The sequence below is a fragment of the Ornithodoros turicata genome, chromosome 3, assembly GCF_037126465.1.
Source record: "Ornithodoros turicata isolate Travis chromosome 3, ASM3712646v1, whole genome shotgun sequence".
NCBI lineage: Eukaryota > Metazoa > Arthropoda > Arachnida > Ixodida > Argasidae > Ornithodoros > Ornithodoros turicata.
In genome coordinates this window covers 64,911,891-64,938,293 of record NC_088203.1, presented here as the reverse complement: position 1 = coordinate 64,938,293, position 26,403 = coordinate 64,911,891, and the positions used below count along the sequence as shown (strand labels likewise).

The following is a 26,403-nucleotide window of genomic DNA, read 5'->3' as shown; positions in this document are numbered from 1 at the left end:
CCCCTTTCCGCACCATTTTGGCTGAGAGTGTACGCCTTTGGAATGTTCGAAACGTAAACAATGCCGCAGTTGCCAAGACGTTTTTGGGCCTCCTACGCAACTGCTGCTGCTAATTCAAAAACGAAGCTATGGGACGCCTCCAGCAGCAAAGCTGCAGCAGCGGAAAGCTGCTCTGCTGCCATGTTGCGGTGTTGCTGCTGCCGCGCCGCTGCTGTTGTACTGCTCCTGGTCGCATAAAGCTCTGGGACCACAGGGGTGACACAAACCCGCCATTGTTGTAACTACCTTCAAGCGGGTGCTTTTCGCAAAACCGCCATCTTGTCGTGATCACACGTCATAGGCAGCGTCATTTTGAGGTTACGTGGCTTTGTTTAGATGTCGTTTTAGCGCTTGCAGACACATTCCCGTTGTTATAAAGTCACGAGATGAACATAATTTGCCAGCGTATACGGGGTTTCTTCCGCGACATGGTATCCCAGTGTGCATTAACGCGGGGTCGTCATCACATCTTTGGAAGTGGTCAACAGTACGAGCCCTCGTGTACAAAACTGCGCGTTTTACTGCGAGATTATCGGATAAAAATAATTACCGGGATCGAAAAACGGCCCAAAACGGCGCACAGAAAGAGAAAATGCGTTGTTTACAAACGGTTTGGCCGCCGATCACGGGCGCGGCCATCTTTAAAGTCACGTGCGATGTGACGTTTGCTGTGACATGTGGCCAAGACCTGTCCAGAATGCATTGCGTTCGCCCCGTAAGCTTTCGTCAATGGAGCAATACATTGGCTCATTGCATGCCACCCCTGTGCATGGGATCCCGGCCTAAGACGTGACATTAATAGATATAAATCAACGTTTACAACGTTTGAAAATGGTTTCACAACTCCCGGCATTAAATACACTTTTTCGACTATCAGTGAAGGCACTGATATACGCTGCACCTTATTATCTGAGCACCTGACACAGACGTACCCTATATGGGCTGTATCCTATAAGTGCTCTAACCTATAGCGGCGCACCTTGTAAGTACTCCATAGGATTTCCTGTACACAATACAATTTTCCAAAAATGTGCTGTTATTTTATATGGAATAAAAGCACATTTTTTGGAAAATTGTACCTCTGAAAGGGGGCCTGTAAGAGGTACAGCCAGAGGGAGCTGCTATGTTCTTCGGTCGTAGAACTGCACCTGTTGACAACGGATGTCGCCTAAAGCCCGACCCGCATGGAGGGATTTTGCTCGCAATTCGCGCTCGTCGGCGTCGACGCGACGAAGCTTTGTCGCGCGTGCGCAGATTTTCGCCGTATAATATCCGAGTGTTTTTTTTTATTAAACTCGAGTAACCCGCGAGTTGGGTATGACCTAGCGTCACGTCAGCCTAGAGTAGCCGCCTTCCACAGGCTATTTCGAACGGCTGGACTTACTCTGCGCTGCAAGATGGCGGGCGTTGAAGTTTCGAGCGCTGCTTTGCGTCAGATTGTAATGGGCACTGAGGAAGACGAAAGGGGATAACAATCTGCTTCTGTTTTTAAATTTCTAGAGTTCGGGGTGAAATCGGGTGCTATTAATTCATTTATGTGTTATCATATTTCTTGGCGTGCGTTTGTTACCTGCGCAACAAAAAGGCCTCAGTAAAAGTTGCATGTATTGCACATGCGAGTGAAAGATGGTCATATACAGAAACTAAAAAAATTATCATTATAAAATTATGTGATCTAGAACCTTTTTACATGCGTTTGAATAACACCGCCTGAAGAACTTCTGCAGCAGGAGCAACACGGCCTTGCTACACTCTAAAATCTGTACCTCTTAAAACCCCCTTTTGTAAGGTACATTTTTGCAAAAATGTACCCTTTATTATATGCGGTACGAAAGCGCCTAAAAGGTACAGCACTTTTAAGGTACTGCCGTCTAAGAGGATATACGTCCGTCTAACAGGTGCTGCCGTCTAAGATGTACGCCCGTCTAACAGGTACTGCCGTCTAAGAGGTACGCCCGTCTAAGAGGTACGCCCGTCTAAGAAGTACAGCCGTCTAAGAGGTACAGCTGTCTAAGAGGTACAGCCGTCTAAGAGGTACGCCAGTCTAAGGGGTACAGTTTGTCCAAGAACTATACAGCCCACACGCAACGGACAGGAACATGTTTGTGGTGACATAATTCGTACGCGAGGTATCGCACGCACAGCAAAATGCACGACGCACTCATGTATTGTGTGTTTATACTTTGATATCGGTAGTGGTAACACACACTCGCAGAAGTGTGCATCTGTAACATACGCGAATCTGACCAACGTGTTGCAAGCACATGCGGGATAGAGACAAAAGGCGACCTAATACTGAACTGCTCTTTATTTGACCTTCAGCGATTTCAGCAGTTCTGCGAAAGCCATGGCTTTCTGTTCGGCTTCGTTGTCGCCCACAGACAGGGGCGGATCTAGGATTTTTCCGAGGAAGGTGGGGGGGGGGGGGGTCTGCTATGAACAAGTGCCACGTGCATGCTGGGATTGGTCCATTGGACCCTATGTTCAAGTCTGGAATCGAGGGAGGTCCGGACCCCTGGACCCCCCACCCCAGATCCGCGCCTGCCCACAACATATATTTGCAGCAGGCCTAACAACTGGCCAAAAGCAGCTGGGTATGACAATTTTTCCTGTTTTTTTTACGTAGCAGCAGGGCAGCACAAACTCGTATAATCATGCCCGACGGTTCAGCTGCACAGCCTGTCGGTCACTACACCAAACAAGGCTCTCCTGCCCGAAAAAGAGTTTCGGTCCCGGAGAGACTATCTCTTCGGGGACGATCTGGAGAGGAACGCCGCAATTAGTTCGTGTTTGTGCCTTCCAAAAAAAGAATTCTCTCAAACAAGGGAAGCACTCTACATACCGTTGATATCAGGTCATACTTCGATTTTTTTTTTTTTTTTTTTTTTACGTAAGAATGCGTCCACATCAACGAACGTCGGCAATTCTTTTCCTTCATGGCTGAAAAAGCCGCCAGGATGTTGGTCATCTCCACCATTGCTTGATCAAAGGTTTCACGGAATCTGACGTCGAATTATAGTATCAGCTAAGAAACAAATCAAGTTTAGATATTAGAGATAAAACTACACTGTCAGCTTGAGCACTAACAGGCAGCAGCAGCTGCTGACAAACTAGATTACTGACATGACAAACTACATCGCTGCGCCGTTAAGTGAAGACGTCATTGACCCATGGGTGTTTTTCCGTCTGGTTACTCTTGGTGCCTGACTTTTCAGCAAAGCAATGTGTCAAGGCGATCAGATTTCGCTCAGTATAGAATTATAATTCTATTCTTTACTCGGAGAGCTGGAATCGAAAGAATCCATTGGAGGTGGCCATGTCATGGGGTAGTACTGTTCGTTGTATTGACGGGAGGTACATTGGCGCGAGTACTTGTCTTAACCAGCGGAGCACTTGTCATTGGGCGCTGATAGGCAGCTGGAAACGAGGTTGGGATTATCCACTATCCCCATGAATGGAGGGTCGGTACACACCGGATTAGTTCGTGTTTCGGCATCTCCGTTGTGCGTACCGACCCTCCCTTCAACGGGATAGTGTATCATCCCAATCTCGTTTCCAGCTGTCTATCAGCGCCCGATGACACGCGCTCCGCTGGTTAAGGCAAGTGTACGCGGCACTCTATATACATCGAAAAATATTTCACCGCTACAACTGGGACGATAACATTCAGCACTAGACAAGCCTGAAATAATACACGACGTGGAACGCCCACGGGTAGGTGGGTTGTTAGTACCCTCAATGCAATCGCATACGCACTCTGGCAAGCTACCGGTCACTACGCTCACCCTACGCATGCACGTTTTGGGAAACGGCATGCACGTAATTGTAGCGGAAATGAACAACGTTAAAGAGCAACTTACCATGAGCAGGTACACCTTCCCGGCCTTTTCATGTCCCTTAACCGGTCAACTTAACCGTGCCAAGACGGCGGCTTCCTGATCACAAATAACCTTCACACGCGGACGCGGCTGCACTTATAACACATGTTTCTTCCGTAGGTATCAAAGGTTCGATTCGCTAGATATGAGGTAAGGTAAAGAAAAAATAAGGAACTGACGCGCCTGACCTCATGAACCCACTGGAAGGCGTGGCTTGTCGGTTCGTCGACCGTTTATCGGTTCCGGAATGTTCTTTTTCTTTTAGTTTTCATGTTGGCCAAAAGAAAACCTGCCTCCTTCACGAACACACGGAGAGAGTTCAACCTCTTTCTATTTTATCAATGTAAATACCCAATATGCAATAAACACCATATATACCGAACGGCATTCTCCTTGCTCGCTATCTAGCCTGTATTCGTAACCTACTTGAAACAGATGCAGACAAGTTAAACAAAAGTACCACTGTTGAGGCTCTTTAGCTGACGACACGGACAGGAAACGTTTTATCATCTGCCGTGAATGAAGCAATCATAGTTGTAAATCAACAGCTAATCTTTATCTCCGAGTCCGTGCGATGTACATGCATTATCTGACTGCATCTAACCCTTTGGGGCGTTACTTGAATGCAAAAAGTGCTGACAGCAGCGGAAACCACAATAAGATTTTGCGCAAGAGGTACTGCTTTATACGGTACAAGTCACGGTACCTCATAAACTGACCGTGTACCTCATAAATATGCTTGTACCTCATACATACAAAGCGGGATCCTTTGTCTCGCCCAGTACCTCTTAAAGCAACTGCGGAAAAGCACTAATGTACCTGATATTTACCAGGTACAGCTCGATATAAAATACGTTATAAGGTACCGAATTTAGAGTGTAGGTTTAACAGATTTGGACGTTCCATCTTGTGAAAGGTAGGAAGCGTTAGATTGGGTTAGCGTACCTCGGTGAGGTTAGTTCAGGGCAGATTTGGGAGGGGGTGTTCTAGAGGCGGAATCAGACTGTGCCGCCGAAGTGTCTTTGCGTTAGTCTTTTCCGTTAAAACAGTTAACTTTTATGCGTTTCAGACAACATACGACGCTCGTTCTTTTTCATTTCATTCGAAATTTCTTCCTCTTTCACGTAAAAACGAACCGTGTACCTGGTCATTTTCTTCCGTTAGAAAAACTCAGTGGTCGAAATCCCCTTTGCAAAATAAACTGCTCGAAATAAATGTTTCGTAGTCCCCCGATTGAAAATAAGCCGCCTAAAATGCACAGTCGCGCGCGGGAACTTGCCAACAGCGAACTTCGACTAAGCTGGACAAAAAGTCCAAACACCAAACTTGAACTAACCTGATAATAGATTAACCAATACTGTGCCGGCGTGTCCACCCTGCTAACCATGACGGCCGCTAAAATGTGGCTTTCATTCGCTAAAACGGCTTCGACAGACATCGCAGACTCGAGAAGCTAAGAAGTTAATCAGTGATATCGGCTTTTTAAACACAGAATATCATCTGAAGAAGCAATCAAGCATTTTCTTTGTTTCGAGACCCTGAATTTTGAGATCAAGAATTTTGCAACCGGGATTATCGAGGCCCTCCCAAATAATCATACCCTATGAATAAGAACCACGTGCTGTGTAACCCAGCCTGCAGTATTGTAAAATACTTAAAGTAGCACAGAAGTCATTTTTAACACCCTGTCTGTTTTTTCTATAAAACTGTCAAGTATGTCAGTAAAATGTACCAAGAAAAGTAATTCACCCCACAAAGTCATAATTATCGCAGAAATTAAATGTAATGTACGCCGCAAAAAGCGATTGTGCGCAACGGTGGTGGAGAGCAGTACAGCTTGGGACAAGAGTTTATGGAACACGGCACCTGTGTATTTCTTCATCGGAACTGCCCCTGCTAGATATCAGGAAGAGATCGAATAAGAAACGGGTGGTCCGCAATTCCATCCATCTCTCAGCATGCGTGTCCACTCTTGTTTGCTGATAGGTTGTCGCTCCATTGAAGAAATGCGACACCCCAGTGTTCCGTAGACTTTTGTCCCAAACTGTACCAGCCTGTGACCTTGCGCTGACGCTACACCGTGCGCGCTCGCTGATTGGTTCCGAGTATCGCCTGCTAGTCAGCTGTTCAGGGCTCTGAAGAAGCACTGCACACAAGGAAACTCTGGCGGAACAATGAAATCTTCCATGCCCACGGTCACCCTTTCATTCCCTCAATCCCCCCCCGCCCCCGGAGGAAGAAGGTTTCCTGCTACAAAAGAAGAAAGCCCTCACACACAAAAAAGAAAAAGACAGGCGCTGATCTCGACTTCCCGCGCAGACGTTATGCTGTCATATCTCCCTCGTTACACCCCAGGGGACGAGTCGAGAGTGAACGAACGCGGTTGTGTTTGTGTACGTTTTTTGTTTTTGCTGCATGCATCAAAACCTTTTGTGCTGTTTGGCAAATTGATACATATACTTTCATCAGATGTCTGAAACTGAAAATATTTTGGATTGCCCTCTGTACTTGTTTAATATTTCAGTTGAATACAAAAAAGAACCTCGCCCTATTTGATGCAGTCGCGGGCACGCTGTGCACATTTTGGAAGTGCTTACAGCTCTGATCCAATGTTCTAGTAGATCACAAGATAATACTGGAATATTTTCGTAAACTAACTCTAAATGCAGCGCTTTCAAAACTTGGTCAAGACCAAAAAGAAGAGGGCCAACTGTCATGCAGGGACAGACGACAAAGCCGAACGCATGTGTGTGACGTCATAACTCAAGCTTACCCTGCTTTGGAGCAGAGTAGAGAGGAGTTGTTGCCAGGGTTAACTCTGGCTATTTTTCCCAGCAGAATTAGCACCTCATTTCCGCTAGTCTGACCTACTCTGGCTCCTTTTCGCCCACTGCAAGTTGCCAGAGTTGAATAAGAAAACGCGCGCAAAGTGAGCTAGAAAAAAAAAAAAGAACAAAAAACGCTCGGCGTCGCGTCCCCGTCGGAAATTGAGAGGGACTTTCGCCAGTGAGAGCTGGCGAAGCAATCACGTGATTGCAAGAACTTCCATCTTGTCTGGTAGAGTTATGGTCCCTAGAAAACTCGGGCCTTTCCTTTTTTTTTTCTTAATAAAATATCTCCCTACGTGCACGTCAGCGATTGCTGGTGGATGGATAGATGAAGAAAGGCACGCCAGTTCTCGGCCGGCGATTGCGTTCCCTGTTCTACTCTGTTTCTGCTTTATTCTCGTCGTAGCAAAACGAGTGCTTTGGGACGTCCGTTCCGACGAGCACAAAAGAGCTGCCCTGAGACTTGATTTGGCTTACCGCCGCAGTTCAGCACGCCGTTACGCATGCAAGACATCAGCGTAGCCGAGACCGAAATAGTGAACGCCAAAATAAGACCACGTTGACTATCAACCAGCAGTTCACTCTACATATGTAATTACTACTTTAGCGATCACCTTATTTATTTTCAAGCATAACGTCGTGCACACTGACGTGTGCTCGTGCAACCCTGGGAGCACGCCGCGAACGACATTTTTTTCTCTTGTTGCACGCGGATGTCCCTTCGCTCTCGTCGGCGACGGAGCTTGTCGCGCGTCGCGTTTTCGCGTGCAAAAATCGCTCCATGCAGGTCGGCCTTAACCGTCGTACTATGGTACCCGGTGGCACAGCTGCTGACGCATATTGCAATGGTATACGGTGCACGACACCCAGTGTAGTATAGAGCTTTTACGCTACAACAAGAAAAGAAGAATTGTTGTTGCTTCTTGTCCGGCACGTTCAGCTGCTCCATTAGTCCTAGGATGACTTTGGTTGGATATGATGCGCTCACTGTTGAGGATTCTTGCGAAAAATCTGGGAATCATGACTGCTGAATGGTGGACCATTGTGGCGTATCTTGCCTAATGAAGTAAAATACGAGTAAAAATAAACAAACCTGATGTATTTCTCAATTCGATGTGTAAACAGATATACGATTCCGACTCTTTCCCATTGCTAACTTGGGATTTCATGCGATAGCATATACACTCTAAAAGCAGAACTTCACCGCACAGCGCGCTATGCGCAATTCCCCTCATTTATCTTTGACCAAATACGGTGACTCGTACTCTGCTCTTAATTTTCAACTTACCGACGTGTGCTGCATGGAGGTGGTTGAGCACACTTTTCAGCACCACAATCGAGACGACAACTCTATTTGACCGCAGAATGACGTCATCCTCCACGTAGATATCCTTTCGGTACGGCAATAATGTTCTTAGCAAGAAATAATAGTTGTGCTTTATGTTCCAGCCTTCCGGATTCAACATACTAAGAAGTTGTAACTATTCGTCCTCCTTCGTGGCTTCCTTACTTAGTGTTGGTCGTTCGTCTGCTATCGGAACTGAACGCAAGGCATGTGCATAAAGCAGTTCACGTCCTTCGTTTGTTATTTCTTTCGTCGGCAACCTTGAGAAGGCGTCAGATACCAGCCGCTCGTGTCCCTACCGGTATCTTACTTTCAGAGAACAGCCTTGCAAAGCTAACATCGTGCACTGTAATCGCTGGGAGCATTGGTGCAATGGTCTGGCGAAAATTGCTTGGAGAAGCATGTGGTCCAGGAGAGAGGCTTGCTGCCCTGCTTCAAGAACAGGATCTCAGGCTTCTCAATGATGGCTCTCCTAAATTAATCCAGGCCGTACTACTGGTATCGTGCTTGGACCTTACAGCATTGTCAGCAACGGTAGCGTATCGCTTCGCACGATGTGTTGACTTAGACACGCTCAGGAGTGACCACCTACCAATACTGCTTAACATCAGTGGTATCTGCCGCCCCCACGCTACTCACATGCATCAAGCGGACCAACTGGGACAGTTACAGAACTGCTGTCGAAGCCTCTTTCGCCGCCAATACGCCCGACAGTGAGGGTGGCTTTTGCCGGGCTGTCGCTGATGCAACGAAAATTGCCACAAGCGTTGTTCCCGTCCCCGTCCCGGTTAACGTTTCTGTGGTTGAAGCTGAGTATGCGAGACCCCGAACCATCCGTCGCCGCGGCGAGCGCAGAGCTCGTCGCATCCAACTTCCACTTCATCATGCTGTAGCTCGGCGGATCCAGAAGGCAGTCCAAAGGCGCCTACGCAAGTCGGCGCGCGACCGCTGGCGGAACTTTGCTGCATCCTTGCCAACCCGTACACCGGTGTCCCGTATTTGGACCGTGCTCAGGGAGCTTTCTGCTCCAGTTGTTCAGCGACACCCATTCCTCTCCTTTCGCTAGCTTCGGGCGCTCAGTTCTGCAGATTGCCGAGGAGTGTTGCGCTCGCCTCACCGCGCTCTCGACCACTGCATTGTCTTGTCATCGTCCTGGACTCATCTAGACCCTGCCTTGAGCGCACATTTTTCGTTTGTTGAGGTTGATATGCCCAGAGGAATTCCCCCAGCACACTTCATCTGGAGCGGATCATGTGATGTACAAAGCTCTTCGGTAGCTTCGCCTATGTGGGCGCGCTCCTGTTGAGGCTCTTTAACGGAACTTGGCATACAGGTGCAGTTCCACGCGGATAGACAACTGCAATGGTGGTTCCTCTACACAAACTAGGCAGGTCGCCGCACAATATTGTTTCCTTCCGCCCGATCGCTCTCACAAGTTGCGTTGCGAAGACTATGGAACACGTGGTTTCCTGTCGCTTGAACTGGTACCTGGAAAGGTGATCTTAATCCTTGGCATGTACATCTCGTATGAAGCTTCGAAATAGCTGTTCCAATAAATTGCGCAAGCCTATTAATGCCAGCAATTATATTATTTCTCAATGAATGTCTTTGTTTCCTCCCTTTTTGTTCATGAATGAATCTTGTTCGAAAATAAACATCTGAGAGGGCAACATCAATTGATGGTTGTCACTCCGAAAGTGTACCACAGGGTTTTCAAAATATACCCTCTAGGTATAGGTTTATACACGTAAGGTGCAAATAACGTTCCTTCAGGGTGTACTCTACAAACTACATTACAAAATACTGTACCATGAGGAAGTCAATGCATATTTACCTGAAAAGGTACGCACCCTGGGACAAGCAGTTAATAGCCAAAAAATATTAAATTTTTGTAACAACGTGGCATAGGCCCAATTTCTCCCTCTGTTACAATCACATGTTACAATTCTGTTCCAATCTGTTACAATTACCAATCTGTTACCAATCTGCTACAATTCAATTCCTCGCTACACCAAGAAGTAAAATGAAGAAAACAATAGACAAAAATATCTCCAGTTCGTGTCAGAGAAGGCCATCATGTCCCTCCCTTTTTATTTTTCAGAGTTGAAGGCAGCCTTCTCCTTACTAGACCAAAACCAGGATGGTCGTGTGAACGCAAATGAACTGAAAGTGATGTTGGACAACTTGGGCATCATGTTCACGGACGCCATGATCAACGCTCTGATAGTACAGGCTTCGGGTGCAGGTAGGGTAATGCGTGTATGTCGAATGCTGTTTCTGATAGAGGACTACACAGATGAAGGGCTCATCAGCGAGGAAGAATTCCTTTCCTGGATGTCTACGAGGATGGGGGTGAAAGACGACATCATGGATGACCTTATGGCAGCTTTCAAGGTATTCGACAAGGACTCTAACGGGTACATTTCCAAGGTACGTGTTTCATTGTAACAATGTTCTCCCATCATTTTACCGTAATTTTATGATTACACAGGAAAGGTTTACCCGATCACTGGATTGGATTGGATTTCAGTTAAAAACGGACTCAAGCTCCAAAATAATATGGAGCTTGTGACTTCACAAGTGGGGCTACCTCAGCTCACTTAGAAATCTGGCAGCTATATCTCGCCACCCTAAGCGTGCTGAAGCCGCCAGTCCAATGTAGAGTTTGGCCAACATCTCCATGTTTTGCTTTTTTAAATGATGACACACACAAGTCAGTACGTCTCAGTCGTTCATACTTTTCATATTAATTTCTTTGTGTCAAAAATTGGTAGCTTCCGAGCTGATCGCAGCGCCCACAAACGTATGTAGTTGGTGGACGGACCAGGCAGGAAGTACAAGAAGGCTTTAATACTGTGGCCGTTTGCCACCAACTACTAGAAACGAATGAATGGGGCTCGCAGGCACCAGGAGCGCGAGAGGGGCGTGACACAAGTGTTGGCTTCGTCTGCGTCACGGAGCGGCGCGCCGTCTGCTACACGTTCGCTACGGTAAAGAGTGGGAGGCCGCCTGCGATTGGCGGAGGGGCACCACGTGGTAGTGAAGTACTACGTAACGTATTTCAGACATATTACTAGAGATGGGGAAGTTACTGGACAAAATGAGCTCGTTACCAGTTAAGTTACTAATACACACGTTCTGGTTCTTAACTTCTCTATAATCAAATCAGATCTTAGTCTCACAACAATAAGTGTTTAGTCTCATAACTTCCCCACATCACCACCAGCAATTGGGTAGAGTATCGCCCCTGGCGATGAAACACCCCATTCATCATCATGTACTAAAGTTGTTGTTAGTCTCACAACGAGCGGGGCAAGACGTTTTGTATAAATAGTTTTATTCATGCGAAAGCTATACCCGCATTTGATGTGACGAAAGAAGCCTACATTTATGTGCTTGTTTAGCGAGACATTTGGTGGTTTTGATCTCGTTTTGTTGGTTCTTCAACGGAGCACAAAGCAGACTTTGGAAGTTTAGGTTCTATGAGTTGTAAACGCGCCAAGTTTTTAGTACACAGTGCCCTCCGTCATTTTAAATACACCGCTTGTCGCTCTGATGAACGTCATCTACGTCTCCTAATGTACAGCCAAAACACATTTTTCTACTTCATACTGCAGCCTTGTTAAGGATATGGTAGGAACAGCCTTGCATGGATACAGAAAGTCCTTCATGGGAGGGGTCCTGCACCAGGAACTGAATTCCGTAAACATATTGTGCGTGGGAAAAAACAACATTTAAATACCTCTATGCGCGGGATGAAGGGCACAATATTGAGAAAGTGTGCACTTCGCAGTGGAGAAGGTCCCGCAAAATTAAAGTATAACGAGGAATTTAAATTGATATCTTTGTTGACAATTAAATGAGGGTACTTGAGCCTTTCAAAAGCTCGTCGCTTACTGAGAGGCGTTAAATTTATAGCGTTTACCGCGCAACCACAGGAAAGCGGAGTCAGACGCACGTGGCTGCCGTACCTCACTAAGGAGGATGCAGCTTGCGATATTGCAGTAACGAGTTATTGTAACGAGTAACTCCACGTTACTATTAAACCTGCTTTGAAGAATGGCGGCAACTCTTGAGCAGTTGATTTATATAGTTGCAGCCTGCAGCAACATCAGTACCATATGATGGCCTCTCTCTTTTCGTACCATGCTTTGCCTGCCGTCACCCATTATACCGGAGTGATTGGTGTGACTAGAAAGTGAACGTAGTGAACGTCCATTTTCTGACGTTGCGTGTGCAAAGCCTCGCAAATGTGAACATGGAATGACTCACCCAGCTGATCGTCGCAGCACAGGGAAGGCAAACATGACAAGGCATCCCTGTACCTCCAAAGGACGTTGAAATCTTTCGTGAGGAAGTCCGCACTCCTTCTTCCGATGTCCCGCAGGTGAACGGTAAGACAAGTTTGGTTACTTTTTGTTACCGAAGGAAGTAATACAGGTTTATCGCGTCAAGCGTATTACGTACAGCATTTACGAGTAACTCTGTACGTTAGAGGCGTTTCATAGTGCAGTGCGTTGCCGTAACTTCTGCGTTCCGGATATGCCGCTAATCAAATTTTATGTGTGGTTATGCTAGTTGCCCTCACGTCGCAACCGTTCATTCACTTTGATCTACGAACGTTTGTGACACGTGTGTTTTGGTGTTCAAATACAAAATCAACATCGATTGCCTATTCATAACAGTGATTTTCGTTCAGAGTTACGCATAATCAATACATCGTTTTTTCAGTGCTTCTGCAGCCATCGGCAACAACAACACACCTGGCCCAGCTGTTTTCGAAAACTGTACACCTGTACATATTGGGTTTGCACACTGCGATTGGCTTATGAACTGCTGTTAGGTGTTGAAGCACCTAAAGCTCCAGTGAAGCCTGTTACAAGACGTGAAAAGATATGTACTGTAACTTTTTCGAAACAGTTCGTGAGGACAAATAAACTTGCTCTATCAACCGCCATCGCTTTTTGTTTCTCTGCTTTCGGGCAACACGTATATGTTACTTTACAGCAAGCGCGGGAGAAAACCAGCTCCCGTGGCGTAGTGGTTAAGGTGATCGCTTTCTACGCCGAGACTGGGAGGTGACACGGGTTCGAATCCTGTCACCGGCTGTGCTGTCTGAGGTTTTCCCTGGGTTTTCCGAAGACTTTCCAGACGAATGTCGGCACAGTTCCCCTTGTAGTCGGCCCAGGACGCACACTAACCCCCTGTCCCCCCACTTCTTCCTGCTCTCCTCTGTCCATATCTGTACGCCGCTCATAGCCACAGTTGTTTCGCGGCGCTAACACGGAATAAAAAAAAGGCGCGGGAGAAAAACAGACGGAGAAGAGGGGGAACCACGACCTACTAGATTATAACGACCACGTCACAATAAGAAAACCCTATGAGGAGCCTGTCCCCACGATCCGCCAGGGGCGCTACTGATCGGCACAACACGATTGGACGATGGAAATTTGAATTCTGAACGCGCAGAAGCGTGTGTACGACTACCGTAGCAGACGACAGCGATAGCCCCTATGAAAACGCGTAGAATGATGATGATAATCAACCTCAGAATGAAACATCTGTGGAACGTCCACCGCTTGTACAGAAATACTAAGGTAAGCTGAAGTACAAAGTATTGTAGAAGTTGAGGAAGCAATAACTGGGACGATCAGAAGCGCCACCGCTACCTTCCAAAAATGCGGCGCATAGAAGGGGTGCGCCTGACATGGTCGTTATAATCTAGTAGGTCGTGGGGGGAACAGACGAAAAACCCGAGGAGAGAAGGGAGGGAAAGGAGGTTGGCCTGTGCATGCGCACTTGACCCAAGCTTTTTCGCTCGCTGTTGATCTTGATCGCTGTGAGTGGCTCCTGGGGATCACGTGGTTTAAGAACCCGCCATTTTCCCTGGAGCATTGCGTCTATGGAAGCTTCCGGTGCTGCTAATTCTGTTGAAAAGAGGCACAAAATGTATCGCATGCCATGGGGCTCTGGACGCAAAATGCAGTGTGCCGTTGCATTACGCAGAAAGAAGGCAAACGGCGACCTATGAATTCCTGGCCGCATCTGCTCCGCGCATTTTGTTGAAGGTAAAAACTAGAAGCCCAACGCCTGTATATGCTCGTCAAGCTTTACCACCATCCGTCTTCGACACCAGCCATGCACGTTCGCACAGAAAGAGGCAGAGGTAATGCCTTTCTGCCTTGTACCTTTCTAGCAATTGCAGAATATTCTCTTTGAGTGCTTTTACACATGAGTTCGTTTTTAGAAACATGCCTTACGTTGCCGTTGAAAAAACGCGTGCCGCATCGAGGTGATGTGAAAACGAAACAGTTGAAGCACGTTGCACCGAAAATGTCGACATGGAAGCATGGCTACGTCAGAAGCGCAGGAGTACGATGATACCTCTGCTACATGTGCTTCCAGGACGTCACCAAATGTGGACGCAGGTCATTTATTTGTATCTTGTCTTTACCGTTTCGCGCTACTCTGAGGGATTCCCAGTGTTGTCAATGTGATGTTAAAGCAAAGTGCATTTGTGCTATTTAGAGAAGTACAGACAGTGAATTTAGAAAGTTCTTGTGAAAACTGCAACGCTCTAACAACAGAATGTGAGATATTGAAGGTGAAACTCGAAGCATCGGAAAGGCAGTTCCAAAAGCTGAGAGGTCTAGATTGAATCGATTTAATTTAATTTAATTAATTATTGCCTACATGTAGCCAGATATCGCCGAGGGTCATCGTCACGCTTCTGTAATTTGTGGGGAATAAAATCAAATATCTCAACGTCCATTCTCAATATACTCCGATAGGGGTTTTGCTCGTCCACACGAAGGTGTGAGTTACAGGGACCATGAAATGATTTTCGTGAATTTCGAGTACTCTGCCGGAAACGGTCCTCACAACCCCACTATCGTGAACATATCGACTTTTAACCCCAAGAACACACACGGTCCTCAGGATGTCCCCACAGTGTCATCGTGTCCTCGTCCTTTTATGTCTGTCCCCAGAGCGTCCTGAGGATGACAATCGCGGATTGTCCGTGAAGAGTCATTCAGGTACATCCGGTGCCTGCCCCTAAGGGACGCTAGACGGAGGGGAATATTGATGTATTTTCAGTTTACCTGCTAGGACTCCCCAAATATTGAGTGACACATTTGTTTTGTTTTCCGGGCCAATCCTAGGCGTGAATGACATTTTCCAGAAGAAAGAAAAAGAGTGAAACCACCAAAAAGGGTGACTCTCCATGATATGGAGTATTTATCGCGGAAAAGGCAAACGCGCGATTCTGGGTAACTGTTTCTGACTTTCGAATGCCATACCCCTATGCCTCAAACCAACAGCAGTAAAAAACATGGACTTCGTTATAAAGGAGAGTTGATACTCCAAGCAATTCCCCGCTTCCATTTTGTTTGTTTTTGGAATCGAATTAAACTCTGACAGCTCACCGTTTGTGTTGAGTGGGAAGCTAGCAAGACTATCGGATTCACAGAAGGGCGCGTTACAAGTAATATGTAGTATCTGTTTCTTTTTCGGAAAGGAGCTTCGGTACCTTCCGAAGTGTATTTCTCGGACTTTGTCACTAGGTGTGCCTGGCAAGGTTTCTTTGTTGGTCTTATATATTTTTGCTGTTGCTTTTATGCTCATTGTCCGTTGCGGAAAGACGAATAGGTAGACATCATTGTTGAATAAAGACGAAGAGCGTGGAAAGAGGATGAGCGCGAGATGGGGCAGTGGGCCATAGTTCACGAGAATAAATCAGTTTTCGAAACGGCAGCAAGACGAGCGGTCGCGTCCTCACTGCAATACCCAACACTTTGGTGCCGAAACCCGGGAGTCACCGCTCTCTGCCATGCCAGACGACCTGGACAACCTTAAACGGAAACGAGCGGGGACCCGAGCAGCGGTCACCCGCACCACCGCCCATCTTCGCGGGCTGCTGGCCTCAGCGACCCTCTCGGCAGAAGATGTTGAGGTAGACCTGGAATACCTCATCGCTCGCAGAGCTACACTTCAGGAATACGACCTGCAAGTCCTGGCAGCAACAAGCGACGACGGGTACGATGAGGAGTTGAACTCAGTTCCGGAGCGCGAGCAGGAGCTCGATGCCGCCATTACCAGAGCTGGCGAGCGCTTAGGCTCGCCTCGCAAGCAGCTGGTACAGCAGGACCGACCGGCGGTTCCTATGTAGCCCCAACTTCCCGAAGTGTTTCATTGCCTAAACTGGAAATCCCGAAGTTCGGAGGCAAGCTGCAAGATTGGGCTCGGTTTTGGGAGCACTTCGAGGCTACGATCCACAGCTGCAGTTCCCTCGCTGCCATCGAGAAATTCAAATATCTTCTGTCATATGTCACGGACGATGCCAAACGAGCAATTGATGGAATTGGTCTCACCGGAAACAACTACGAGAGTGCCATCGCTGTCCTCAAGCGACGATTTGGTCGCCCGGATCTTTTGGCCGCGGAGCATATTGATAAATTGCTATCACTCCGCCCAGTACACAGTGCCACAGAGGTGGGTTCCCTGCGGAACTTGTATGACCACTTATCCCGGCACATGCGAGCCCTGGAAGCCCTGTCGATCCCTCGAAGCAGCTACGGCGTCATCCTCTACAGGGTTGTCACCCGGTGTTTACCCGCCGAGCTGTTTGTTCAGTTTCGGCAGAAAGGAAGGGAAGCCGAAGTTGCGAACAGAGACCCCGTAAACGGAGACCCTCTGTTGGGACGGACGGACGTTTTTTGGAACGAACTGCGCAGTTGGACTGACGTTGTGTGATTTTGGTGGATTCTTTGGCAAGTACAATAAATCTACATTCTAATACTGGCGACGAGGGAGCAGAATGAACCACGCAAGACTTGGAGAATTCACTGCCGGCTCAGACTTGACATCATGGCGTGAACGTCTCGAGTTTCTATTCGAGGCAAATGACGTACGGGACACAGCAAAGAAGCGTGCGTTGCTTTTCACTTGCATCGGAGAAGAAACCTACAACAAGGTTCGGGATCTCCTACATCCGTTATCGCCATCACAGGTACCCTATCATGAAATTATGGACAAATTAAATCTCCAGGACGTCGACGATGACCCAAGAAGGAAGGGAGACCGAGGCTGCGAGCAGTGGGGACTCCCCTACTAGAGCATCAACAATGAGCCAAGACGTGGACGCCCTTATTCAGTTCTTGGCCATCCAGATTGAAACCAGGGAGGAGGCCGCGCTCCATCGACACCGACCCGTTCACAAGGATCCAGAAAATGGCGACAGTGTGCCCCTTCCGTCAGCCGCGGCTCTTCCGGCTGCCACAGCTCCGGAGGAGCCTGTGCGTCTCGGAGAACTCTAGCCTACTACTACATCTGCCTACTACAGACTACTCTAGCCTGTGCGTGACGCATAAACGAGTAGTCCCCCCGCACCGTGCGTCCTGTGCCGTGATACCGGGCACTCAGTTGCAGCGTGTCCAGCTCCGACGGCTCCAGAAGACAAACGCCGACGTCTCCTAGCGGCCCGTCGTTGCTTTCGCTGTGCCACGCTACCATCACGCTCGTCAATGTCGGTCGTCCGCAAGCTTGACCTGTGGAAAGTGCAATGGGCAGCATCTTACATCGCTCTGCGACATTCAGCCCAGCCCACGCAGTAACGTCGGCGCCGTCGGAATCGCGGAAGCGAGCTCGCAAGATGTTCAGTCGATGGCTACATCTGCACAGGGCATCGTGACGTACCTGCAGACCGCTGTGACAGAAGCCCCTGGACCGGCAGGAACACTCTGGGTCAGAGTACTATTAGACAACGGCAGCCAACGAACCTTTGTAACAGAGGCCCTGACACGAAGGTTAGGGTGCGAAGCGCAGGGTTCTGAAGATCTGGCGATCTTTTCCTTCGGCTCGACACGACGTTCTGCACGTCATACGTGCACTAACGTCAGCCTCTCTCTCAGCGGACTACACGAGTCCCAGGACTTGGACGCTCTCACGGTTCCAGAGATCTGCAGGTCCCTCAGCCCTGCAGTAGGCGGCACTGTTGCAGCACTCTTGCAAGAGCATGGCCTAGAACCCGCGCCGACTTCTTGTCCCTCTGACAACGTCGACATTCTGGTGGGCGCTGATTATTACTGGCGATTTGTATCCGCTAACATTGTTCGACTAAGCGACGACCTGACTGCGGTCGACACTCTCTTCGGATGGACAGTCCAAGGGCCCGCCAACATCTCCTCCCTTGTTGGGGTGTCATCGGTCGTGTCGCTGCTGTGCTGCGCCGAAACAGGCGCTGTTCTAGATCCGACCGAAATGTGGCGGCTTGATGCACTGGGCATCACAGCTCCCGCCAGCAAAGACCAAGGAGAAGCCGACCGCATCCTTTTCGAGGAAGACATCACATTCAGGAAAACCGATATGAAGTCCCTTTAATGATAAAAGTGCCTGGACTCCCTCTAGAAGCCAACAACAAGATTACAGCAGAAAGGAGATTAAACGCGCAGCTACGACGTTTCCGCACTGCGCCCGACGTCCTTCAGCAGTACGATAAACCCATGCGGTAATATTTCACAGAGGGCCACGCGGAACCTGTCACAGGCCCGGACCCGCCGAGGAACCTGTATTACCTACCTCATCACGCCGTAATACGCAAGGATGCAGTCACCACCAGGATAAGGATCGTATTTGACGCTTCGTCCCACACTCCGGGCCAGCCTTCGCTGAACGACGTCCTGTCGAAGGGTGCAAACATCAACAGTGACTTACTTCATCTGCTGCTGACCTTCCGTTCCCACCCCATTATCCTCACCGCCGACATACGAAAGGCTTACTTGCAGATTCAGATCAGGCCGGAAGACCGCGACGCACTCAGATTCCTGTGGCTTACCGAGTTGCCTTCCGCTACAAACTTCCATCCTGAATGCCAAGAGTGGCGCATGACTAGGGTCCCCTTTGGCGCTTCCTCCAGCCCGTGTCTGTTGGCGGCGACGTTACATCACCACTTCGAGGCGGTTAGCGACAAGTACCCGGCCACCGCGGCACAACTTCGCAGAAGCTTCTACGTGGACGACCTCGTCAGTGGGTGCGAAAGCGTGAGCGAAGCCGTCAATCTGTACTCCGAAATCAGGAAGGTCCTCCGAGATGCCGGAATGGAGATTCGGAAGTGGGCCTCGAATTCGTCCAATTTCCAGGGCCAGGGCATATTCCTCAAGGACGGCACAGCTTATGATGACGTCGGCTGCACTGATCCGGTGCTTCGCGTCCTCGGAGTGTCATGGGACAGGCGCTCTGAAACAATATCCGCGCGAACGGACACGGTGCACCATTTCGCCACGATTAGCCAGCCCACAAAGCGCACGGTACTGCAGGCGTTTTCTCGTCTCTATGACCCTTTCGGCTTACTCTTGCCGTTCACAGTCACTGCACGCCTACTCTTTCAAATGCTGTGGAAGGAACGCTTGGCCTGGGATGTCCCAATGGGACCCACGGAGCAGCGGACGTGGTGGAAATGGGTGCACGGGCTTTCGCTGCTTTCTCAAATACAGGTGCCCAGGTGCGCCATACAGTCACGAGACTGTCTACTGGACCTTCACCTCTTTGCGGACGCCAGTTCACGAGCGTATGGCGTTGTGGTCTATGCACGCACAAGCGTAGACAGTGACATACACTCCCACATTCTCATCGCCAAGAGCCGAGTTGCTCCGCTAAAGCCCGTGACGATTCCGCGGCTGGAGCTCCTTGGCTGTCTACTCGCCGCCCGCATCTTTAGTCGCATCCGCAACTTGCTATCCTTGGCTGTCACGAGGGTCTCCTTCTGGACCGACTCACTAATTGCCCTGCACTGGATAAAGAGCGAGCCTTCGAAATGGCCTCAGTTTGTCGCCGGTCGGACGGAGGAAATCCGGCAGTTAACCAGCCCAGAACGATGGAGGCACTGCGACGGTGCCCACAACCCCGCCGACCTTCTTACCAGAGGTCTCTCGGCACCGGACCTCATCAAGAGCAATGCATGGTGGAAGGGACACCCTGGCTGTCGAACCGAATCGACCACGGCGCCTCGCCAGAGGCAGATCTCGACAGCAGCTTGGAGTCCGAACTGGTTTGTTCGCCCGTTGCCACAGGCGGCCAGGATGCTTTGATTCGGCTGGAAGATTACAGCTCGCTGAGACGTCTCCTAGGAATCACAACCTACGTACTTGCTACGTTGCTACCTAGTAGCTACGTTGCCCACCTACGTCGCCCAGACGTCAAGCGCACCGGTCCGCTCTCAGCACAAGAACTGCTCTTCACGGAGCGCCTTTGGGTACAGCGTACTCAAGGGGAGGCGTTTGCAACTGAAATCGCTGATCTAACAAACTCGCGCCCGCTTCCCAGGTCTTCCAGCATTCTTACGCTGAACCCGTATCTTGACACCAGCTCACTCCTTCGAGTCGGTGGCCGCCTGCAACAAATGGAAGACACCGAGCGTGTTCGACATCCCATCCTCCTTCCCAGCAAGCATCGCCTGACTGAACTGCTCATCATGGACGTGCACACGCGCCTTCACCATGCCGGGATCCAAGACGCGTTATGCGAACTGCGACAAAGCTACTGGGTGACGAAGGGACGTCAAGCCGTGCGCCGGACACTGCATACGTGCCTCCAATGCAGGCGAAGGCGTCTCAGTCCAGAAACTGCACCGGTCGCACCTCTACCGAGAGAAAGGCTAACCCCCTCGCTCCCGTTCGACACTGTAGGCGTCGATTTCGCCGGACCTCTTTATGTCTCCAGGGAGGACGGCACCGAGCACAAGGCCTACATCACGCTCTTCACCTGCGGAGTAACCAGAGCTGTCCACCTAGAGCTAGTCTCCGGAATGACCACACAGCACTTCCTCGCCGCCTTTCGTCGCTTCATCTCCAGACGGGGTGTTCCATCCCTAGTCATGTCAGAAAACGCGCGCACCTTCCATCACGCCGCCCGCCTTCTTTCAGTCCTCTCCTCCCCCGATGTCCAGGACCTCGCCGCCCACCACCACATTCAGTGGAAGTTCATCCTTGAAAGGGCACCGTGGTGGGGGGATGGTGGGAGAGGATGGTGCGTTCCGTCAAGGAGGCTCTGAAACGCTGCTTGGGCAGGCGGCGTCTTAACTTTGAGGAGCTCACCACGGCCCTATGCCAAGTAGAGAGCATCATCAACTGTCGTCCGTTAACCCACATCTCCTCGGACCCACTCGACCTCGAACCTCTCACGCCATCCCACCTTTTGCTCGGGAAAAGGTCCACCACACTGCCCGGGATCAGCCCTGTCGCACCGCCAAGAGACACCAGAGGTCTTCAGCGTCACTTGAGGACTCAAGAGCAGACGAAACAGCACTTCTGGGCAAGATGGCGCAGGGAATACCTGCTGCAAATGAGATCCGCTCACATGGCACAGTCCAACCTGGAGGCCCAACTGAGATGTCGTCGTCATTCACGACAAGGGGACACCACCGATGCTCTGGAAGCTCGGTCGCGTCACCCGACTCGTCCTTGGACGCGACGGCGTAATACGTGGTTGCGGTCTCACGTTGGCAAACAGGTCGACCATTTATCGCCCGGTTCAACTGCTCCATCGCATGGAAGCAGACTTGGGAGTACCGCCGGCCCGGGAGGGTGTTGAATAAAGACGAAGAGCGTGGAAAGAGGATGAGCGCGAGGTGGGGCAGTGGGCCATAGTTCACGAGAATAAATCAGTTTTCGAAACGGCAGCAAGACGAGCGGTCGCGTCCTCACTGCAATACCCAACAATCATAGCGGCAGCTTATCAAGACAAATGACAGTAATCAGTGAAACAGAATGTAGTGGTCTCAGACAAAAACAAACAGGGTACAGTAAAATGAATCTAGAGTTTGTCCCTGATGTGCCATCACACTGTCCTAAAATTGTCATTAAGGATGGCCAAACTGACACATTGAGGACGATTCGAGAATCGGAGTTGACCCTCCTGAGGACGTCACCCCGTCCGTGAATGATGTGCTTAGGCTATCCCAGGGATGTCAATGTGTTCTTGGGGAACCCTATTCAGTGCACCGGGGCCACAGTTACCACGCAAAAATAGTGGGGCATGACTGCCGGATATACCGCTTCGAAGCGGGCTTACGTCATCAACATCCAGTCCTCTCAGCCAATTGTGTGACCTCTCGGCCAGCACATTACACATGAAGCGTTCCAATCGCGTGGCTCGACCTTCACGGATCTTGTTATTTATTTTTTGTACTGGTTGACACCGTAGAGAAACCAACGCTCAGAAAATATTTTCGCCCAATTCTGAGGCATTTTCACGTTAGGTGGCGCTAAACATCTCAGGTTCATCTAAAATTGAGGTGCCTCTGAATGCTTCTCCTCGGAAAACGGCTAAAGATATTTCATGTCCGTAAACGTCAGAGTGGCCGTGAAATATTGTTATTTTATTCTGTATAAAAAGACTCTCATGCTGACGCCTCTTTTGTACCGTACTATAGACCCAGAAATACACGTTTTCGCTGTATGTTTGCTACTTTTTTCCGAGTCACTGCATGCCCGTATGGACCTCAAATTTGGTAGACGCGGAGCTTGTAGCTTGGTGGACACGAGAAAAAAAAAAACACTCTCAGGACATAAAATAAAAATGAAAAAGGAATTATGCAGAAATTGGATAAATTAGCTGTATTCGTAGCTCCAAAAATCGATGTTGCCAACGTGATACAGGCATTCTGTCAACCCTATATTGGTGATGAATTTCTCCACTTCAACATATAAAAAAATTGGGAGGGTGCTTTTTTTTTGTTTTTTAGCACAGATTTTTTTAAAGCAGCAGGGTTGGTGCAGGATAGCAGCCTGCTTGTGTATGATGTTGCCCTACTAAAACGATTAAGTATACAACGGCGCCAGATTAAAAATACACTTTATTTGAGTGACGTCATTAGATAGACGACGAGGAGTGACAACATGCTATCAACAGTTATGAAAACGAAAAGTAAACGTGATTACATTACAATTGTGAAGTGACAAATTCAAATCGCATTTGAAGTCATTTCGATTACCTGAACACCTCACGTTCATTCTCCCTAACGTTGTACACGATAGGTAATGACGTAACATGGACCTTCACGTTCTTCGTGGACAGAGACAGTGAAAATCACGTGTGCCAGGTATAGCTTCGGCCATTTCATAGCGTGCTTTCAAAGCAATGTGCTCCTGAGACACACCGGTACAAGGCACCGACTTTTGCAATATGTTTTCCATGTATTCTTGAGCCCACAGGAAAGGGTCCTGAGGAGCTAAAATTTGCTCTTCAAATGGTCTCTGAAGGCTACTCTTTGCCACAGGTCGCTTCATCCTACCTCCTATCCCGTCACACAGTCCGATGTTTCATGACACGAGAACCCCGAAATCTTCTTCGTGAAGGCAGTAGTTTCTGAAGGTCTTCTTATTTTTGCATAGTTACGCAGCAGCATCGAAAAAAAAGTGCACCTTCCTGGTAAGGGGGTGTGACGGTTAGATATATTTCGAACTGGACATTTTTTGAGTGCGGGTGAACACAAGAGCGTGCTGGGCTATTTTGTTGAAGCTTCCCTCTCTAACACCTCTGGATGAAAGCAACAATGAAAGCCGCCTTCCCGGAGGCCACAAGCGAAAGTGGATCATGAACGAGGTCACTGACGGTTACATAAGCCGACTCCCAACAAAGGACAGCAAAAGAAAATGAATTTGGCCAGTCAGTCTGTCAGGCTTGGCGCCGGAAGACAGCTTTTGTTCGCTACTGTTACTGCCGTGATCGACTCGTCGTTCCCCAGCGGCTCATCTACGGGCTTCGAGACTTGGACGTTCCACTGGTGCACCACCGGCCCTATACGACAGCTTCTGCACTGGTATCCGGGCCCAGCCTGCCATACCGCCTCACATCTAAAGAGAAAACCACGAGACGGTAGGCTTCTTCGAGCAGTGCGCTCTCACTCGATAGACTGTCGCGTGTGTAGCCTTATTGTCCCACCTACTTTGTAGATACCGTCTGTAAATAGCAAGGGTCTTTAAACCCTTATCTATTTGTGCTTTTGCGGTCCGCAGTCTTCCTTTGCCTTGTACTGGATCCCGCCATTCTCTATATTGTGCTCCGTCAACCCCGTTATCGGGTGACGTCCAATTTGGTGGCAGGGGTGGGATCTAGGGGCAACGAATAGCCTGGGACACATTCCAGAGTAGTATGCAATGACCACAACTATCAAGAAACACAAAAGGGGCCTTGACACCATTAAATTATCAATTAATTAACAATTAGGACCACCACAGTAATTAGCATCATCCAGTGAGTCATTACACTAACTGGGGAGTATCTAACTCATGTCCAGTCCACCCTGCATGTTTCCTGATACTCGTGGCCATACAAAATAAAAAAAATAGATAGAAATAGAGTGGAGAGAAACAGTAGACAGAGAAACCAATGAAGAATGTCGAAGTCACAAAGGTATCCTTGAGAATGGAAGACGTAAGAAGGATCCAAAATTTAGAGGTTTATTACGAGCTTTCAGGCAGAGACTGCCCTTCTTCAGGTACATTGTGCACATATGTTACAAAACAATATATAGCACCACCATGTGAGAGAAACAGTTTAATTGAAGATCAATGACGCAGCTTGAAGAAAGCAGTTCAGAACGGCCGCTGACCGTCGCTGGGTCGATGGTTATAGAGAAGGTGACTACCTAGTTGCAAAGCATCACACCAAGTGGTGCCACCGTCCTACTTGTGACCAGCAGTTCTGGACATCCTGGGATGTCTGGTGTGACATCACCATGGCATGCCCGGGCAGGCTAGGACAGCTCTGGACAAGCAAGTAGAGAAACACTTATAATTGAGACAGAGGAATGCAAACTGCTGTGAAACTAAGAAGAAAATATGCTAACAAGGGACACCATCAATAGCTCACAACAGAAAGGACTAGACACACAACGAATCAGCCCATCACAACAACAGTCACGAGCAGCGCAGAACGATGCGTCCGCTCCATCCGACAGCCAGGCACAGAACTGAATCGTAATGCTTTTTTCTCCTCTATAAAGTCATGCATCTGCGCCCCCTAGCAGTTTCTTTTTGAATTAATTTCTTCATAAAATTATTAAGAATCATGCCAGCGCTACTGTCGTTTCCGAGGCCAAGGCAGTTTTTGCGGAAGGAAGAAAATGGTGGGCATGCACAGGCACGTCACTGCTAATCGCAAACAAAGCGGGGACAAGTTTCTCTTCACCTGAAAGTGAAACATCAGACATATGTTGTTAACCACTTGCTTGTATTTCCTTTGGATGTGTACAGATGCAAGTTATTGGCCTGGTTACTTATAAGAAAGTAGTGTGTCACAAGGATGGTGTCGCACAATGTACAAGATGTTTTTATGTGAGCGTGTGTCTTTAAGCAAGTAACAGTTTTTTATGCAAATATTAGTGATATTCACATTATGTTTTATTGCACAGTTAAGGAAAGCTCCTAACTCATCTTGAACCCATTATTTGTCACATTTTTGGCACTTCGCTATTGCTATGCATGTTGAACCTACATCAGTACATGACCCATTCTACAGGCATATGCTAAAGAACAACAGACCGCTTGCTACTAATTGAACAAAGTGGCCTCATCAAAGTTCCTACTGAAGCTGAAAAAATTGCTTTCTTTCTCATACACAAAAAAGTATGCTTACAAGGACTTTTGTTACTCCTGTCTGAATTTGAACTTGCAGAAAATAGCAGCTCGTACGCCTTACAGACACGATCTACCCCACCAGCTCTCACTTGAGACAAATGCAATTTTGTCTCCTGATACTCGTGCACATCTTTTTCGTTCTGTATTTCACGCGTGAGTCAAGCTATACTTAGTATAAGAGTCATACCAGCACAGTTGTACGCGAACGCCGCACACGCAAAACAAGCACTGAAGAGCTATGCGTCATCTGCTCTACCGTCTCGCATCCAATGCGTGACGTCACGGGCTACTCCCCGCGAGGTGGCGTCAAATGCACGATGAATGATAGTTCATGTAACCACTCCTCTGTTTGTGTTGCACAGGATATGCACCTTGAAGATGTTGTTGTGCACAGAAACTAGCTGTAACAGGCCAAGGAAGTTCAGATGATGTGGTGAATGTATGAGTTTGTTATTGCCTTCAATGGGCAATCCTCACTCACAGGTAAAACTTACTTCTGTTGACTACTGCCTTCAAAATCGAACAATCAATTTTTTTCATGTCCTGTACTTGACTCTGAAATGACTTTCTTAAGCCTTTTTGCAAGACCAGCCTTTTCGGAAGGAATAGGCCGCAAAGTCTCAAATTGGAACTCTGGTCCCTACCGATCAGTCTTTGTTAGCTGTTGGGGTTCTATA

The 26,403-nt window shown here is 48.5% G+C and overlaps 1 protein-coding gene across 2 annotated transcripts in view; it reads left to right on the top strand.

The window, feature by feature from the left end:
- LOC135388547 (calcium-binding protein E63-1-like) overlaps window positions 1–26,403 on the top strand; it is a 376,381-nt gene that overhangs the window by 302,813 nt on the left and 47,165 nt on the right. For both annotated transcript variants that reach the window (XM_064618155.1, XM_064618154.1), the window contains 2 exons: window positions 10,192–10,335; window positions 10,387–10,520. In XM_064618155.1, the coding sequence (XP_064474225.1) occupies window positions 10,192–10,335; window positions 10,387–10,520 (278 nt within the window). The remainder of the gene's footprint in view (window positions 1–10,191; window positions 10,336–10,386; window positions 10,521–26,403) is intronic.